This window comes from Tachysurus vachellii, chromosome 2, assembly GCF_030014155.1.
Source record: "Tachysurus vachellii isolate PV-2020 chromosome 2, HZAU_Pvac_v1, whole genome shotgun sequence".
Lineage (NCBI taxonomy): Eukaryota > Metazoa > Chordata > Actinopteri > Siluriformes > Bagridae > Tachysurus > Tachysurus vachellii.
The window spans coordinates 20,698,722-20,718,568 of NC_083461.1; the positions used below are offsets into that span (position 1 = coordinate 20,698,722).

At 40.3% G+C, this 19,847-nt stretch overlaps 1 protein-coding gene across 4 annotated transcripts in view; it reads left to right on the forward strand.

The window, feature by feature from the left end:
- Positions 1–19,847, forward strand: part of LOC132841172 (retinoic acid receptor alpha) — an 83,627-nt gene that overhangs the window by 24,945 nt on the left and 38,835 nt on the right. For 2 of the 4 annotated variants that reach the window (XM_060863427.1, XM_060863417.1), the window contains 2 exons: positions 4,690–4,738; positions 16,140–16,634. In XM_060863427.1, the coding sequence (XP_060719410.1) occupies positions 16,511–16,634 (124 nt within the window). In that variant the 5' untranslated portion in view covers positions 4,690–4,738; positions 16,140–16,510. The remainder of the gene's footprint in view (positions 1–4,689; positions 4,739–16,139; positions 16,635–19,847) is intronic. The other 2 variants (XM_060863436.1, XM_060863444.1) reach the window with 2 other exon arrangements.

Below are 19,847 nucleotides of genomic sequence, written 5' to 3' on the forward strand. Positions count from 1 at the left end.
CTGTGGATGTGTTGAAAACAACATCCCTTTTCACTAAACCTAATCCTAAACCTTGCACCCTGTTTACTATATGGGCCACATAAACACCATTATCACTCCAACATGGGCATGTCCCAAACCACACAAGTAGATTATAACAGCCTTATAATCCATCTCTGTTTTAAAAGTTTTTCTGTGTTTAGTTTTATTGCTCATATTCAGTGTTGTACTCTGTTGTGTGGTTTTGTACTCTGTTTTGTGATGTCGTACTCTGTTGTGTGGTTTTGTACTCTGTTTTGTGATGTTCGTACTCTGTTGTGCGGTTTTGTGCTCTGTTTTGCGGTGTTTTAATCTTTTGTGTGGTTTTGTACTCTGTTGTGTGGTGTCATACTCTGTTGTCTAGTGTTGTGTAGTGTTGTAAGGTTTTGTATGGTTTTGTAGCGTGTTGCACAGTGATGTGCTGTCCCTTGCTGTGCCGATTTTGGTTCGTTTTTGTTTACTTCCATTGCGTCTGTTTTGATTGGCTCGGGTTTCTAGTGGGATCCCTGCATTTGACCTTTGACCCCCAGGGGTCATTGTCCATTGCCACTTGAAACGGAACATCAGCAGGCCTCCTGCTAAAAGCATTTGTCTTCTCTTGGGTCATCACGTCCGACCTCTGCTCTCTTCTACCAAGAACTTCACACACACGCGCACACACACACACACACACACACACACACAGAAGGCACTGAAACTGCAAACACCTGAACAACTGTTCCTAATTTCATCACTTGAGGCTTAATGCACTGCATAGCTTCACGAAAAACAAATGATGAAAGAGTATTAACATGATCAGCAAGATAGCTGGTGAAATGGTTCATCATCCATGTACCATGTTACTAATTCAACATATGCTGCATCATGCTAGCTTTTAGTTCATTCTACACACACTGTAGTTAGCTGTTAGCCAAACCCTCGTGCGCTTCTAACTTTATTAGCTGTATTTACAGAAATGATTGTTTGATATACATGTCACCTGCTTGCCAGCATACTAGCTCCATTTTCACAGATTTATTTATTTTATGTCTCATTTAATGAACGTGCATGTATGACAGTTGTGTATGTGTGTGTCTATGTGTGTGTGTGTGTGTACACACATTTTAGAATGCATAAGACACACAGAGTTACTTAACAGAGATACAACACGTTGAGTATCGGTATTCAGACAACTCCTGCTTCTGTACCTCCTGACACACACACACAACCCTGTGACCCCAACATCATTAGTCTGGACAGAACTTGTCTCCTCTGCCACGTGGTGTGTGATGGAAAGCATGATCATAATTGTCCTGCTCAGGGGAGGACTCCTCTCTTCTTTCCTGGTTCCTCTCTCTCTCTCTCTCCCTCTTTTTCTTGTATCTCTTTACATCTGCTCATGGAGCTTTTCTGTCTTTCTGCAGTGGAATTTTTCTTTCTTCTTTTTTCTTTTCTTCATCTCTGTTTTATAGGCTACTTGCCTTTCTTTCGTTTTCTGTTTATCCTTTTGTCTCTGTTTCCCAGTGTCTTTTTCTCCATCTCTTCTTTTTTCCCCCCTTTTCCTTAATTTCTCTTCTTCAATCTCTCTTTTGTGTTCCTCTCCCTTCCTTCCTTCACCCTTTCTAAGCTCTCCTGCTCTTCATTCCTCACTGTTCTGTCTTTCCTCTCCACTGTCCTCTCTTCTTTACTCTTCTTTTCTTTCTTTTTCTCCTGTGTTTCTCTCGTTCCTATTTCCTGCCACCCATCCGTTCTTCATTCACTTCTTTCTTCTGCTCTTTGTCTTTTTCTGTTTGTTCTACTGTGCAGATCGATGGCTATGTGTCAGATTAATGAAAAGCTTTTTACTTTTTCATTCCCAGCTGCGTCACCATTGTCTCTCAGACTACATTAACCCGGGAAAATGACAGTGATGCTGAGGAGATAGATGGGTGTTGCTTTTAGTTACCAAAGCCACGCCCATCACATAACCCTGAGCAGCACCTGGCCCTTAAAAGTAGTTTACTGAAAGACAGAAATCCTGTCAGACCTACACACATCCAAGCACATGCTGGATATAGACAAGTTTCTTCTTTTTCCGGCTTGACGATTTCCAAATATGGACTCAAACTTCTGCCTACATGCCCATTTACAGTCTTCAAGACACACCCACACACACACAGTCTGGCCTTTGCCCACAAATCATTACATTTATCTCACTGTAATTATCTTAAATGTCAACAGGCATACACCTGCAGAAACACACACACACAGGACACCTGACATAGTGTGTCACACTGAGTGTGTATTTGTTAGTGTGTCTAAAGCTAATGTTCTGTCCCCTAGAGAGCAATCATATGATCCAAAACACACTCTAATGTGACCAAACATACACACACACAGATTTCTATACATTTACATGTACAATTCTATCTAAGGCACACTTACTTAGCGTTGCTCCCATTTTCAGTGTATGGAACCACAAAATTACATTCTAATCTGAAGGTGGGGTCTAAGGTCGTTGGAGCAGGTGGGGTGTATGTGTATGCTGCTAAGCATTATGGTGCAATGGACTGGTAGCAACAAGACTACACACACACATAGTACATTCTTCAGTAGGTAGTATGGAATGGAGAGATAGTGCTGATAAAGTGTGTGTGTGTGTGTGTGTGTGTGTGTGTGTGTGTGTGTGTGTGTGTGTGTGTGTGCAAGCAGACTTATATCCTCTGGAGGGAAGTCCTGCAGTGAGGCCAGCCGTCCGAAATCAATCCCACATGGCCCTTCTGCAGGGCTACACACACACGCATACACACACACAGCTCAAAGATGAAACTCCTACAAATCTGGTTCAGAGCAATCAGGCTCAAGTCTATCAAGTGTGTGTGTGCGTGTGTGCGTGTGTGTGTGTGTGTGTGAGGGTCTTTGCATGCATGGTTCATAATGTCTCAATTCTGTCATTGTGCTTTCTCACAAATAGGGCTCTGTCTTTCGCTTGTTCCCTTACTCATTCTATCTCTCTTTGTCTCTCTTTCTCTCTCTCTCTCTCTCTCTCTCTCTCTCTCTCTCTATATATATATATATATATATATATATATATATATATATATATATATATATATATATATATATTCATTCATTCATTCATTCATTCATTCATTCATCTTCTACCGCTTTATCCGAACTACCTCGGGTCACGGGGAGCCTGTGCCTATCTCAGGCGTCATCTGGCATCAAGGCAGGATACACCCTAGACGGAGTGCCAACCCGTCGCAGGGCACACACACACTCTCATTCACTCACGCAATCACACACTACGGACAATTTTCCAGAGATGCCAATCAACCTACCATGCATGTCTTTGGACCGGGGGAGGAAACCGGAGTACCCGGAGGAAACCCCCGAGGCACGGGGAGAACATGCAAACTCCACACACACAAGGTGGAGGCAGGAATCGGCGGGAATATATATATGTATATATATATATGTGTGTATATATATATATATATATATATATATATATATATATATATATATATATATATATATATATATATATTAGCAATGAACAGAAATACTTGACCCTGACTAATCCAGTACTTGTTATTTTATTTTTGAATATTTTTTAAAACTGTCCAGTTTAGTGTAATTATTGTGTGTGTGTGTGTGTGTGTGTGTGGTTTTGTCATGTATCTCCATCTTAGGGTGAAGTTTGATCCTGAGGCATATTGATGATGAGTCAAACATTGCTAGTTTAATCTCGGAGGAATTTCTTTGGATGTGTGGTGTCTACGGCTCCCTCCCGATGTAGTGAGCACATATAGTGAACCTTTGGCCATTTGGCCTTCAACAATTTATTATTATTGTGTTATTAATGTTCAAGTAGCTAATGTTTGCTGTGTAAATTCATTGAGCTGTATATATTTTATTTACATATACTCTCTTTCTCTCTCTCTCGCTCTCTCTCTCTCTCACACACACTCCCACACACACACACACACACACACACACACACACACACACTGTCTGGCCTTTGCCCACAAATCACATAAAGATCTTGTCCTTATAGATCGGCCCTTTTCTGGGATCGACGCTCACCATTAATGGGGATCGGGGGCTAATGGCTAACGCTAATGATGCTAACGATCCTTTCAGATACCACCATCGATCTTCAGAATGTCCGCTCGATTCTCGTGTGTGTGTGTGTGTGTGTGTGGATATAGAGATGCTGCAGAAAGCAGAAGTGGCCTGGGGGAGAACACAAGCCAAAAAGAGATGTAAGAAGAGGGAGAGAGAGAGAGAGAGAGAGAGAGAGCGACAAGTTCCATTTTTCTTCCCACCCTCCCTTTCCTCTCTACATCCCCCCACTAATGTCCATTGTGTCTGATAGAGTTGGTGTGTGTGTTTAAATGTGTTCAGTCTCTTTAAAGGTGTGTGCAGAACATTACACTTTCTCACTAAATTGAAATACCTGACAAGGACAGTAAAATAATCCTGTGTGTGTGTGTCTGAATGTGTGTGTGTGTCTGAAAAGAAGTCTCTTTGTGCTCATGCACAAAGATGGGCTCAGCTGGATAATGATATCTGTTGTGATGTATGCACCAGAACCAGACATGCCAGATGAAGCTGTGTGTGTGTGTGTGTGTGTGTGTGTGTGTGTGTGTGTGTGCATGTGTGGGTGTGCGTTAAAGCTGATGTTTGTTTCTGTCTTCCTTTTAGTGAAAAGGACACACACTAGATCAGTGGTGGCTCATGAGAAGGGAAACAGGTATGTTTTACACACACACACACACACACACACACACACACACACACACACACACACACACACACACACACACAGGTCTAACAACCTCCTAGGTGAGCATATAACTTACTCCTTTCATTCCCTCCTTCACTTTTTCCTCAGCTCTCAGACCAATCAGATCTCTCAATTTCTTATGGCCTAAAAATATTTGTTTTGCTCAAAAATCTCAAACGTTTTTTCTTCTTCTGAAAATCTAAGACTTTAAAATCCTTCAGTGTGGAAGAAAGGAACTTTGAACCCTAAGGGTTTCCTGTGATTTTGGTGCGTATTTTTTCCTTTATCGTTCCGCAGATGTGACGGCGGACCCTGCAGCGTTAGCATTAGCATTAGCGCTGTGTCATTAGCAAGCCACCCTGGAGGAGAGATTTGCCTGATTTATGGTCTGAGGTGCTAATGGAGCAGCAGACATGGCCACCCTGTGCACCCCCGCCGCCGATGCTAATGAAAGTTTTGTGCAAATTTTAACTGGAGAAGGAGGAAAGGAAAGTGGGGAAGGGTTGAGATGTGCGAGAGAAATGGAAGGAGCTTGTAGCTAGTGGCCTTTTGAGACTATGATGTCTTTTCAAATGTCGTCCCAACACTAACTCTCTCTCTCTCTCTCTCTCCCTCTCTTTCTTTCTCTCTCAATCTGAAGAAAGAGTGGTGTACAGATGTGCAGATGAGATTTTTTTCAGAAGATGGATGACACAGGAGCACATTGATGTGTTTCGTGTGTGTGTGTAAAACTAGTAGGGAGTACTCATGAGTAGTGAGGGAAAAGCTACATTCTGGCTGAGGTGAACTCATGATATTCATGCTAGCAGGAGACAAGTCTTTTATTTTTTTCTTTACCTTGCTACTTTTAAATAACAAATAGAAAATATAGCTGCAAGCAGCGATGGTGGGCCTTCTCACGTTTTTTTATCGCTATACGGTGCCTCCCAGAAAACAATGCATGGTGGGCAAGTGCATCAAGTGGGTAAATATCAGTGGACTATTTTATGTTGTTACTGACCCATTTGGGGACTGTAGGTAAATGAAACCCCACATTTTAGACAAACGGGGGCGCTAGTGAGCCACTTAAGAGACACACCTTTGTCCGACCTTTTTGTCCACACTTAACAGTCGACAAATGTGATGTATGTGTCAAATTTCAAGTTAATCTAAGCACGCCAAAAGCCTTAAATATGCCTGAAATAAAAGTAAACTTTGACACGAAAAATCAAAAATCCGTTCGCAATTTTGCATCTGCAATATCTCTGCGTCATGGTGGCCAAGTCTGGTCTCAATTGCATGAATAGGAGGAGTATTTAAAAGTTTACCGTATGCAGCTGTCAAAAAATCCACCTTTGTGACTGACACACTTCCTGGGGCCTGTTGGTGGCGCTATACCCGGGACTCACAATAAGCACTTCGATGCGATCGGAATCCTTGGCCGAACATACACACCGCGTGTCATCACAATAAGACATTTTTTGCTTTAGATATTAGACACTTTCTGTTTAAAAGTTCATCGCATGCACTTATAAAACAATCCAAAATAGCCGACTTCCTGTTGGGCGGAGCTCATAGTTTAGAGCGCGAAAGTTGTTCGGGTCGATGAGATCTATATGCGTACCAACTCTCGTACATGTGCGTACATAATTGCCCAATCTGTGCACCAATGTTTGTTTTTGCATTACAGGGGGCGCTACAGAGCCCCCCGCCACGCCCGTATTCCAGCCTTTGCCCGAGCCTGGCGTCGCTCTGACGTGTGTGCCAAATTTAAAGAGTTTTCGAGCATGTTAAGGGACCCCAATTGGCCAATGTGTGGGGGTGAAAAAAAAAATATATATATATACTCCCGAGGAAAAACAATAGGGCTTCGCACCATTCGGTGCTCAGGCCCTAATAATACTCCAGAGGAAAAACAATAGGGCTTCGCACCATTTGGTGCTCAGGCCCTAATAATAATACTCCCGAGCAAAAACAATAGGGCTTCGCACCATTCGGTGCTCGGGCCCTAAAAAAAAGAAAGAACAGGAAGGAATTGTTGGTGCTTCTGGTGAGTATACATGAGCTTGTTACCAGTTAGCTTACTTTGTTAACAGACACTAGTACAGAGTTGAGCATGTTGCAGGTAAATCAATCAACTAGCTTTCACAATGATTAGCATTTAACTACTTAGCTTTATACATAGTTATTAGGGCCTGAGCACCGAATGGTGCAAAGCCCTATTGTTTTTGCTCGGGAGTATTATTAGGGCCTGAGCACCGAATGGTGCGAAGCCCTATTGTTTTTGCTCGGGAGTATTATTATTATTTTTATTTTTATTTTTTTCCCCCACACATTGGCCAATTGGGGTCCCTTAACATGCTCGAAAACTTGGCACACACGTCAGAGTCGTGCGACACTAGGCTTGGGCAAAGGCTGGAATACGGGTGTGGCAGGGGGGCTCTGTAGCGCCCCTGTAATATAAGCTGCGTAAAAGTATAATAGTCTGTGTTTAAAAGTACTGATGTTACCATGTGCTGCTTGTCTAGCGGTGCTTAGTGACTTCAGGAAATTAGCTGATTATTTTTTTCCCTGTCAACGTCAGCTCCTTATAATAGACCGTTTGATTTATTCCTTTCAGTTAGAACAAGGTAAGCAGATTTTTTTGGTCATTGTTAGCAGTTACACGCTAGCTTTTTCCAATACACCATTAAGTTACGACTTATTCTAATCAAATGAATTGTTTGCAGATCTTCAGAGCTGCTTCATGCACCAGACACACTCACATACGTTTAGCTTCATCACGCTAGCTGTCTAAGAGGTATTTTCAGATGTGGGTATAAACAGAGGAGCCACAACAACAGCTCTTAGCGACAAGCATGAGAAGGATTTGTCGTCCACAGCGTTGTGCAAATGAGGCGTCGCTATTCGCTAAATCGGTCACAACTGGCATGAGATTGGCTGATGCAGTCATTTTGCTGGAGAGAATCTGAGGCAAATGATATTACACAATTCCAGTGAGAAAATGTCACGTTTAGATCAAAAGCGTATGTGCAATTGTGGGTTTTGGCTGAAGAGAGTGTTGTTACTGTGTGGGTGTTGCGTGCTAAGCTAATGGTTCAAAAACGTGATGATTGTTTTGCTCTGTTTCTCCTCCTCATTATTTGGGGTGTGTGTATGTGTGTGTGTGTGTGTGAACATGCCTGATGGGAACAAGTCACATGATGACAGAGTGTGTGAATGATTAACCTGTAACTGTCCCTTCAGAAAAAAAACGAGGCAAATATAAAGAAAAGCTGCTGCATCGCTTCAGGCTTCGTCCTGATTACTGCTCACACATCCATCCATCCATCTTTCTTTCCCTCACTTCTGCTGCACTTCTCTTCCAGGATGGATCATGCTCTTGGAAAACGCAATATTGTTTTCAGGAGGTGGGGAGAAGTGAGGGAAAAACGATTTGCATCTCCGCCCACAGGCATTCGACTGCAATACGGTTAAAGGCAATAAGGGCTGTCTCCATCATTCTGCTTTATCTTCATCCCTCCGTTCTCCCTTCAAGCTCATTCTCTCTTCGTCATTTTTCATTTTTTCATTTGCAGTCTCTCCCCATCTCACTCGTCCCCTCAGCGTCCCTCTGCAGCAACACGCTTCTGTTCCGCTAATAAAACACACTGCATTAAAACTCCACCTGACTCACTGTGTAGCACACTGATCGTTTTATAGTTTTGTGAACGTAACTGAATGTTTGGTTACAAAATTGTGTTTTCCTACAATGTTTTATCATTCAACTCACTGATTTATCCATCTATTAAAGATAGCTAAGTTTTGAGGTTAGCAAACGTTTTTTGAACATTTTGTTGTTTTAAATGAATGTTTTTTTTGACGTATTTCTGATTTATGGATTGTGACAATAATTTTGTACTTTAGAAGATGCTGCATCTACAGCATTTAATCTGAGGTTATCTAAACGTTTGCTTACTAAATTGTGTTTTTCGTTTTATCATTCAACTTACCGATTTATCCCTCTAATAAAGGTAGCTGCATCCACAACGAAAAGTTTTGAGGTTAGCAAACGTTTTTTGAACATTGACATTCTCAGAATGTTTGTTGACGAAAACTTTGTTTTTAATGAATGTTTTTATGACGTATTTCTGATTTACGGATTGTGACAATAATTTTGTACTTTAGAAGATCCTGTGTCCACAGCATTTAATCTGAGTTTATCTAAATATTTTCTATATAATTTATTATATGTGCCAACTGAACGTTTGCTTACTAAATTGGTGAATCTTTTTATTTTTCTTTTGTGTTTTTATGGAACATGCTCATAAACATATTTTTTACAATTTGAGGTTAGTGCAGTGTTATGTAATGTTTTGTGAACATTGTTAAGGTAAGATGATACTTTGTGAATTACTGTGTGTGATTTATTAGTACCTGCATCTGCAGTGAACAATTTTAGGTTAGCATTATGTTTTTACTGGTTATTTTCCACTAAATTCTGACGTCTTTTACTGACATAATGTTTTTATTATTAGTAGTAAAATCTTTTGAGTTTTACGGTTCTCAGAAGGTTTACTTACTAAATCATTAAATTTCTTGACATTTTATTCTATTTCACTAATTTCAGGATTATTTTGCTAATATACGAATTCTATTTTTAAAGGTACTGTGTGTCTGCAGCGAACAATTTTACCAGAATATTTCTTAAACATTATGGATTCTCAGAAACTTTCGAGATGAAATATATTTAGTCTGTCCTTTCCTGTCGTCTTCTGAAAACATTTTTATAGAACGCTACGTAACATTTTATGAATGTTTTATGCTAATTATCAAATTTTAACATTGTGGTGCTCCTGGACTACTTATTCTTACTAAAAGGTTTAACCTGCACATTTCTATTGGCGTTCCACAAATATTAGGACACATCCACAGTGGACTGGTGTGTCTGTGGCCTATATAATGAACAGAGAGGGTTGTTTGGGACACACCCATAGACTCTTTTACTCCAGATCTATTTCCTGTTGTCGCCTTTGTTTGAAGGAGAGACGTCTCGTGCAGGATCAGACATGTATGCATTATTTTACATGAAGACAGGAGTACATTCTGAGACATGCCTAAGGCAATAATAGTATGATCTCATTCTGCTCTTTATACACACACACACACACACACACACACACACACGCTACACATTTTTATTCAGGACATGAAATCTCATCATAAGGCAAAAAGTCCTTCCCCCTTCTGTCCCATGGTGAAAATTTCTCCTACACACACACACACACGCACACACAGTTTTCTGTATGTATGAAATCAGGTCAGTCTTCTCGCTCATCTTCTCTTGTTCAATCTTCAAATGTATCATTGCAAGCTTATAAAGTAGGTCAAAGCTCTTATTAAGGTTTCTATTCACACTTATGCACACACACACTCACACACACTCACATACTCACACACTATGATATTTTCACACACAGACACAGATACTCCCAGACTTACACACACTGACAACCACAACCAACCCCCCCCCCACACACACACACACACGCATTCACTCACTCACTCACTCACTCACTCACTCACACACACTTACTCACTCACTAACACACACTGAAACACACACACACTCATTCACTCACACACTGACACACACTTCCAGACTTACACCAGCTGGCAGTCACACGCTGACAACCACAATCTGAGAGCTCACACACACACATACTCTCTCTCTCACACACACTCACACACACACACTCGCTCACACACTCGCTCACACACTTCCATACTTAAACCCACTGCCATACTCACACGCACTGACAACCACAATCCCACATTCATACTCATGCACTCACCTTACACACATTCACACACACTTCCATACTGCCCCTACACACACAATCCCCCACAAATCCAAATGCACGCCAACAATCCCATATTTACACACACCCGCACTCTCATACACACCCAGAATCCCACATTCAGACACTCCAACATTCGCACACACCCTTAATCCCGCACACCCACACACTGTGACTCGCACATTATTAGCATATTTCTTATTCTGTAGTGTAGAAGTTCAGTAGAATTAATCTTCCGTAAATCATTTTAAAAGACGACAGACTTTCTAAGATGTTAATATCCCAATTCCAGCTGTTGTTTTATGAGTTATGCTAATGTCATTATTAATGTATGTGACACATAGTGGATATTAGCATGTTCTCTGCCTAAATTTGGGGTTTTAAATAATAATAATCTTATTGTATAGTTTCGGATTCTTTGTCTCTCTGGAGACTTTCACTGAAATCTTGTGTGTGTGTGTGCGCCTGTGTGTGTGGTGGTTGGAGAGATCAATGGTAATGGCAGTTGATTTAATTAGAGACCTGGGGGTGGGGCAAAATGATCTATCACTCATGAGAAGGGGTGGGGCTAAGTTTAAATGCCTGGTGTGTGTGTGTACAGATGGGAAAATTACATATGTTTAAATTCATTAAAGTTTATCTTTCTTGTGTTTAATTAACACCCAATACTTAATGCTAATTCTGTATTTGTGTCGTAGAATAAAAAACCTGATTGGTCAGCTGAGTTTCACGGCTCACACACGATTGGCTGACGCACTTGATATAGTTTGTTCAATTTTAGATGTTAAAAGTAACGTATTTATTGAGAAGACAATAAATAAAATTATACATATACATATAATATGATATAATATAAATTATAATATTTCTTGATTTTGCATAATAATAATAATGGTGGTGGTGCATCCGAAAAATAATCTTCTGCAATAATCATTAATAATAATGGTTTATTGTTGTAAAATGGCAAATAATTCTTTGTATTATTTAGAATGCATATTAAAAATCAAGATGTAACTACATTGTTTTACATTAAACATTTACATTTGTTCATAAATATTTTGAAAAATGCCACATCTTCAAAAAGTAAACAAAGTTTTTTAAGTGATCTTTAAGAGGCCCTTTTCCTCATGATATAACTTCATGTATGATATTATATGTAACTATTTCTTTACACATATGTTTATATTAAAAATTGTATTATATTAAAAAATGTGCTTCAAGTGATCAATTTGTTTACAGTATAAAAATGTGTTAAAGATGATAAGTAAGTCAGTAATTTCTTATTTTTGGCACATATAAAACACGAAGATAATTCTATTTTTACTTGGTCCATTTTAAAATATAAAATTCCCTTTTTTTTCTTCTCAGACATGAGATTTCTTCACAGACACAGTCACTGTTATTGCTGACCTCCCCTCATTTTAACTTTCCCTCTCTTAACACACACACACACACACTCACTCACTCCTGATAGAAACTGTTTGCAGGACTCCCCCATGTTGGATCTCTTCCTGTCTGGCAAAGTCTCTCACCATGTGTTCATACTGCACTGAAAACTGAGCTGGAGAACCGAGAAACCCAATAACACTCCCACCCTTCCTCCCTCTCTCACTCCATCTCTCCCTTTCTGTCTCTCTGACTCTCTCTCTCTCCCTGTCTCACACACACACTGAATTAAATATTAGCTTAACACTGCAGACACACTAATGCTGTTAGGTGAGACGAGGACTGAGAAAGTGTGTCATATAGCTTCATCTGTGTCATGGACCCCTCGAGGCTGTGTGTGTATGTGTGTGTGTTCACCACATTATGGTGGAGCACATCACAAAGTACTTAATGGGGACTAAAGAAGTTATAGGGACTCAAGCCTCTGTTCCCATAAGGGAAGTGTATGAAAATGTATAGGAGAGAATTTAATTAGTGTATTTAAGCTTTGGCCCATGAGAAATGGTGTGTGTGTGTGTGTGTGTGCGCACATGTGTGTGCGTATGTGTGTGTGTGTGTTCACTACATTATGGGGCCCAGATCACAACCTACATAATGGGGACTTAAAATGTTCTGAAAGCATGATGATGTATAGGGCTTACTGTAATTAGCATGTTTTAGTTTTGATCCATGAGATACAGTATGTGTGTGTGTGTGGATGTAGTTGTTGTGGTTGTGGAAGTGGAGGTGGATGTGTGTGGATGAAATGATGTTGACTATTTGTCCCATGAGTACAAATCAAATCAATCAGTTATCTAATCAATACTCATTTGTTTCAACCCTAGGGCACAGAAGGAATGAAAGTGTGCGCGCACACACACACACACACACACAATTACTTAAATCAGTTGATTTCACTTCTCCATTGTCTGCAGTATGGTTGTAATTGAGCAGTAGTGAAAGACATGATACTACACACACACATCTTAACATCTGTACTAAGTCTATGTCCTATTATTAATCCTTTCTTCTGTACTAGGTCCCTGTTCCAAACACCAGTCCTAGATTCCCATCCTATTGTTTGCCACATCCAGTCTGTACTTTTGCTTCTTTCTAACATCTGTATATTAATGTTTGTCTTAGTGCATGTCCTTGCTAGTGCTTAAGTGTCTGTTCTAGCCCACATCGTAGTGTCCTCGCACTGATCTTGGCCATTGGCCCATAACATTTGTCTTAAGAAATGTCCTAACCTTTGTCTTAGCCCTTTATTCAATTGAGCACTGCAACCTCTGTCTGTCTTAAGATCTGTCCTAGAGTATATCGTCACCTACTGGGTTCTCCTAGTGCCTGTTTTAGAATACACCCTAACGTTCTCACAACATGTCTGTACCAGGTTTCTAGTCTGTCATACCTTGATGCCTGAGCCTTCGGTCTTCTGAAGGTAGTATTTTTCTTCCTTGACTCAGGTGGACAATATCATCATTATCTTATAGATAGTGTCTCAAGTGGACTCCACGCTAAGAACTGACTTGAAATACTGCATTTCATGAGATTTTATGAGGAAAAAGGATTTTAATAAAGGATTGTTCAGTAGTATGTGTGTGTGTGTGTGTGTGTGTGTGTATATACACCACTGTACTAGGCATGTGCATAAGATATCTGTTCTATCCCCTGTCTATGAGTATGAGTGTCCATACTCAGTATGTCAATGTCAGTAGCTTTTAATCCAGGCTACATCCTGGTGTCTGGCTCAGGGTATGTTATAGACTTTATGTCTTAGCTCATCTGGCTTAGTCTTTGTCATGTTTTATGTCCCAGCACCTGTACTAAGTCTTTGTCCTAGAGCTTGGTCAATCTCTAGGGAAGCATCTGTTCTGGTATAGGTCTGAATATCCATCCTAGCCTAACCTGACCTATATTCTAGCCTGTGTCTGCAACTGTCTGTCTTAGCCAGCTGTCTAGCCATCTGTCCAGATCATCAGTCCTAGCATTTGTCTTACAATCTGTACCAAGGTCTGTTGGTGCCAGTGCCAGTCAGGGACTTGGCCAGTGACCTATGCATATTGTCTCATTTCATATCTTATCAACTAGAACATGTAACCATTTGTCCTAAATGATGTCCTATCCTCAGTGTCTGAGCACCGGGTCCTAGCTGCTATCTTAGCAACCTGTGCTAATCTCTGTGCTAGACGGCACGTCCTAGCTGTCTATCCTAGCCAAGGTTTTAAGAATCTATCTGAGATATTGTCCTAATCTTTGTAATCTTTGTGCTAGATCATGTCCCAGCCTACTGTCCTGGAGAGTGTAAATGTTTTAGTCATTGTTCTAGTCATCTGTCCTAGCCAGTGGCCTAGCTGTCTGTCCTAATATCTGACAATGAAAGAAAATGGAGTGAGGACAAAAAAAGGAAAACCTCAGGTCAAACCGTGTGTGTGTGTGTGTGTGTGAGTGGTTTTCGGTCCACTCCCCCATCACTGATTTCTTCATATTTCATATAAGGCATTCTCTACCCTCTTCCTCTCGGCCAGCTGTGTCAATAACAGGATCCCACACACACACACATACACACACACATACACATACACAGACACACCACACACACAGCGGGGGTCAGTGGCTTTGACATGCAGCCACGTCAAGTCAAAGATATATGGACCCGTTGGTTGGCCTGTTGTGTCTAAGTGCTGTAGTGTGTGTATGTGTGGATTCCTTATTACATTTCCCACCTCAATCACAACCTCTGACCTTTGTGGATGAGTACATCCTGTGAGCTGTTAGCTGGGCCTGTGCGTGTGTCTGCATGTGTGTGTGACTTTGTGTGTATGTTTGATTACCTTTTGTGTGTTTTGGATCATATGATTGCTCTCTAGGGGACAAAACATTAGCGTTGGACATACAAACAAATACACACTCAGTGCGACACACTTTGACAGGTGTTGTGTGTGTGTGTTTCTGCAGGTGTACGCTCGTTGGCATTTAAGATAATTACAGCATGACCTTTTTGATAGAGGCACAAATGTCACAGAGCTTCTCTGATGACAAGTAGTTGGACAGGGGTCCGTGTGTGTGTGTGTGTGTGTGTGTGTGTGTGTGTGTGTGTGTGTTGATCACTCAGAGCAAATGTTCGTTCTCATGATCATATCCCTGATCTGAGACAAATATGTTTAAGCTTTATGATAGTAGTAAGCACTTCCTGTTTGAAAGGTGTACCGGTGAAATGTTTGTGTGTGTGTGTAGTTATTTCCTCAACCTGGGCTTAGCAGATTTTTGGTAGCACACAAAATATTATGTGAGAAATGGTGGTTTCAACATTTTTTTACACTGTGTGTGTATGCACATCTTGTGCAAGGTTATGGTCCAGTGGTGTTGGGTCATCCGGGTTCACTGGATCTGTTTAGTGTGTGTGAGTGTGAGGACAAATTTCATAGTTTGAGTTCTTTTTGAATTTCCATAATATTAATTTATTCAAAAGCAAACAGCCCAAGTGTGTGTGTCTAGTGTCACCTAACACAAGTCTGTGGAAACTGATTTTGCTAAATGACTCTTTTTGTCACATGTTCCTGTATACATATGTGTATATGTATGATTGCCATGGAAACTTCGTGGCATGTTTATGACCCAGGTTTGCAGAAACCTGTATGAAGCAAACAAATCAGGTTTTTTTCTTGTTTGATTGTCAGATGGGATTCCTTTGGATATTGTTCTACTGATTTATATTAATACGCAGCTCATTAATCGTATCTAAAAAGTACATTTTTGATGTAATTAAGATCTGAATGCAAAACGTACACACTGACACTGCCTCATTATGCATGTCTAGACAACTCTGTTTTTAATTGAACATTAGTCTGTGATTCAGACATAATTAACAGGCACTGAAAGTTTTTTTTATTTATCTCCTCATTCTATTTTCTAGTATTAATAAGATTGTGTGTGTGTGTGTGTGTGTGTGTGATCATTCCCAAGCACTAATTAGGATGAAGAGGATGTTACTTGTTTCTCAGAGCCAGCATGACTGTTAATTGCATTTAAACACACACACTTTGCAAGGTTCAATGTTTAAATCTCTCTCTCTCGCTGTCTCTCTCTCTCGCTGTCTCTCTCTCTCTCATTGTCTATCTCAGGGAAAAGAGGACATAAAAATAATGGCTGCTCACTTCATTTCAAATTACAGAGGGGAACCTTCTAGAAGCTTCTCGGAACATCAGGTTTCTTCCTAACGTGACGTCTTCTCCCTCCATCACCGGCTGGACGCTGCTATACGAGGGCGAGCTCTCCATCCATCTTGCCATTCCTCCATCCCTTTTTTTTTAACACTGCAGAGTTTTCCTTCAAGAAGCAGAAACTACCTGAAGGATCTGGAGCCTTGTACACACAAACGTACACAATCACACATACTTATATGCACACACTTTGGATGGGGGAGGAATCCCCGTGACTTTTCCTTGAAGTGGCCATTTTGGATTCTGTGGATTATACGTGTCCTGCGGCAGCCATGTCGGGAAAGGGCTTTCCTGTGGCTCACTTCTCCTACTTCCTTCCTCACATGATTGGTGGGCTTTCGCCACCCTCGATACCCACAATGTCTGTGAGCGGGTACAGCACGCCCTCACCAGCCAGTGAGTACACCCGCATGCTGTGTGTGTGTATATGTGTGTGTATCTTTTTTCATTTCTTTATAAAATGCCTTTGTTGGTGTTGGGAGTATGGGATGTTTCCAGGGTGGTGATGTCATGATTCTGCATCTCACGTATAGCAATTTTTCTTACAATTAGAGTATTTGGCAAATGCCCTTATCCAGAGCGACTCACATTTATATCTCATTTTCATACAACTGAGCAATTGAGGGTTAAGAGCCTTGCTCGGGGGCCCAGCAAGTGGCAGCTTGGTGGACCTGGGATTCGAACTCACAACCTTCAGGTCAGTAATCCAAGACCTTAACCATTAAGCTACTACGTTATTAGTAACTCAAAGAGTATCAATTCCAGTACTGACAACTCAAATTTTAGCAAATCAAATAAAAGGAGCATGAAAAGTGACAAGTCAAATATGGAAAAAAGTTTGTATTTTAGCTACTCAGATATTAACAACTTTGATGATAGCAACTCGAATAATAACAACTCAAATAGAAATTTGAATATTAACAACTCAAAGAATAACATTTCAAATACTAACAACTGGAATATTAGCAACTCAAATCAGAGGAAATTGAGTAGTAACAACTCAAACAATAGCAACTCGAAGAATCACAATTAAAATTCTACATGCTTGAATAATACCCATTCAATGAGTAACAGCTCAACTCAAATGAGCGATAGCTGCTGGAACATGAGCAACTAAAATATTAAAGTGCATTAGGCTCTTAGTGCATTTGGATTCTTCAGTTTAATCCTTAAACCCACCGCTCATCCATGCCTGTGGACAAGAAGCAACACTTCCCTGAAGCTGTGGTGGCTGGTGGAGTTCATTTACATCAGATTAGTAGCCAACTAGGTAAACTTTCATTGCTACATCCTACATTCTGAATTAGTATTAGCAACAAAAATAAATACTAGCAAATTAAACAGGCATCAGTGGCTCAGAAATGAGTAACCTAGCTGAATATTAGCACCTTCCATTGAGACACTTCATGAACTTAACCTCAAACATAAAAAAAATTATTTTATCCAATTTATTTATTTAGCACTGTTAACAATTCACACTCAAAGCAGCTTTACAGAAGCAAAAAATTTAAAGTTTAAAATTTAGATATTATTTAGTTTCAACTTCTATTCCTTATGAACAACCCATAAATACCATCTATAGACTATTAACAGCTCAATATTCAGTAATTCAGTGCTTTATTAAATTACATTTTTATTAGGAACAAATTAGGAAGTTTCAGTATGAACGTTTTTGTTCAAATATGAACCGAATGACGTGACTATTAGAAGCTCAAATAATAATCTATAAATATCACTCAAATAACTCAAATAATAGCAGCCTGTCATATTAGCAACTAGTATTAACCACAAAAACAATTCAGGTGAGTGTTAGCAGCTCCTAAATGAGAAACTCGAATGAATATTATATTAGCGACTTAAATATTAGCAACTTAAATATTAGCAACTCAAAAGAATATCAGTGTGACTCATAAATGCATCAAGTAAATAAAAGTTAAATAAAGTTGATCATTTTAATGATTATATGGTGAAAGTAGAGTTAATGGGTTTCACTTTTCCGTTTGTGTGTGGGTGTGTGAGAGAGAGATTACAGACCTGACCACGGTCCCTCTTGCAGAACAAATTTTTCTCTGCAAACCACTTCCTGTACACGCAGTGCTATCTTTCTCTAGGACTTGTTACAAAACACACACCTGCCGTGTGCCCTTAAACACACACACATACACCTACACACACACATCTCTCTCAGAGCAGCATTGCTTGTGTAACCATATTATTTATCAATACTAGAAAATGTCAGCACAAAATTTTCCATTTATTTGACTCTGTGTGTGTGTGTGTTTGATTCATTACTGGTGGTCTTCATTTGAATGTCACAGAAGACAGTAGTTCCACTTGGGTGGCAGAGTCTGACTTTCCTTCTCTCTCACTCTCTCACACACACACACACACACACACACATATATACAAAGTCACCTTGGTTTATGAACATACAGAATACCAAACAACAGCATGCAGTCCAGGGCATTGTTCAGATACCTGCTGTAGAAGAACATACACACACAGAGTTCGCACAAGGACAGGATCTTATACACTCACAAACACACACACACATTGAGCATGTGTTGAATAAAAGATGTCTCAATATTGACAGGACAGCCTTGGCTGCCATCCAGAGCGTGACTGACAAGCTGTGAAAAGTGCACACACACATACACACAGTGAGGCATGAAGATTTGGAGAGATTGGAACACGTGTGCATACTGTACAGGTTTTTAAGCTTCACAAGAGGACCAAAGGTCCACATAAATAGAGGTGAAATCACAGAACCTCTGTGTGTGTGTGTGTGTGTGTGTGTGTGAAAATTGGACCCTGGTACAGTCTGGTTTCTGGGCCTGTTTTAATTTCAGTTTAAATCACCAAAATGTCCAGAAGATTCCTAGCAAGATTCCTAGCAAGAAAACACAGATAGTTCTGGATTGGGATTAGAGCACTATAGCAGGCGAGATGTGTCTAAAGTAGAACTCCTTAAAGCTGTGTGTGTGTGTGTGTAATTGAGAAGTGTGTTATTCTAAGCTGATTTGATAATTGCAGCGTTTATCGAGTGTGGGCGTGAGGCAGGCCATCTGTTTTGATTTACATCAACATTGCCTTAATTAGTGTGTGTGTGTGTGTGTTTGTGTGTTAAACCACCACTGTTAGTTGTTAGCTGATTTACTTGTGGTTTGAGGTTGAAAGTTTGTGTGTGTGTGTGTGTTTGAGATGTGTGGGGCTTCCTTTCCTATGAGCTTTTCTACTTTTTAAAATAAAAGCAGTTTTTGAATCTTTGGTCTCTCTACTGCATACGTGCACATGCTCACTTACAGACACACACAGAGACACGCACAGTTTTACATGCTATATATCTATATAATTAAAAGCAGCTTGTGGTTAGTGAATGCTGAGGTGTGTGTGTGTGTGCAGTGGCCAGACGACGGCTAATTTCCTCTCATCAGCTTCAGCTTGCACACCGCTGGTTCTAATTGACCCTCTGTGCTGAGCTCTCTGTCTGTGGGACTTCTCTTTCCTTCATCTCTCTCTCTCTAGGACCCCCACCACCATCACCCTTTAAATCTGTACATCAAAGTTTCTTACAGCTGAACGCATGGGACTTCAAAACACTGATTTATT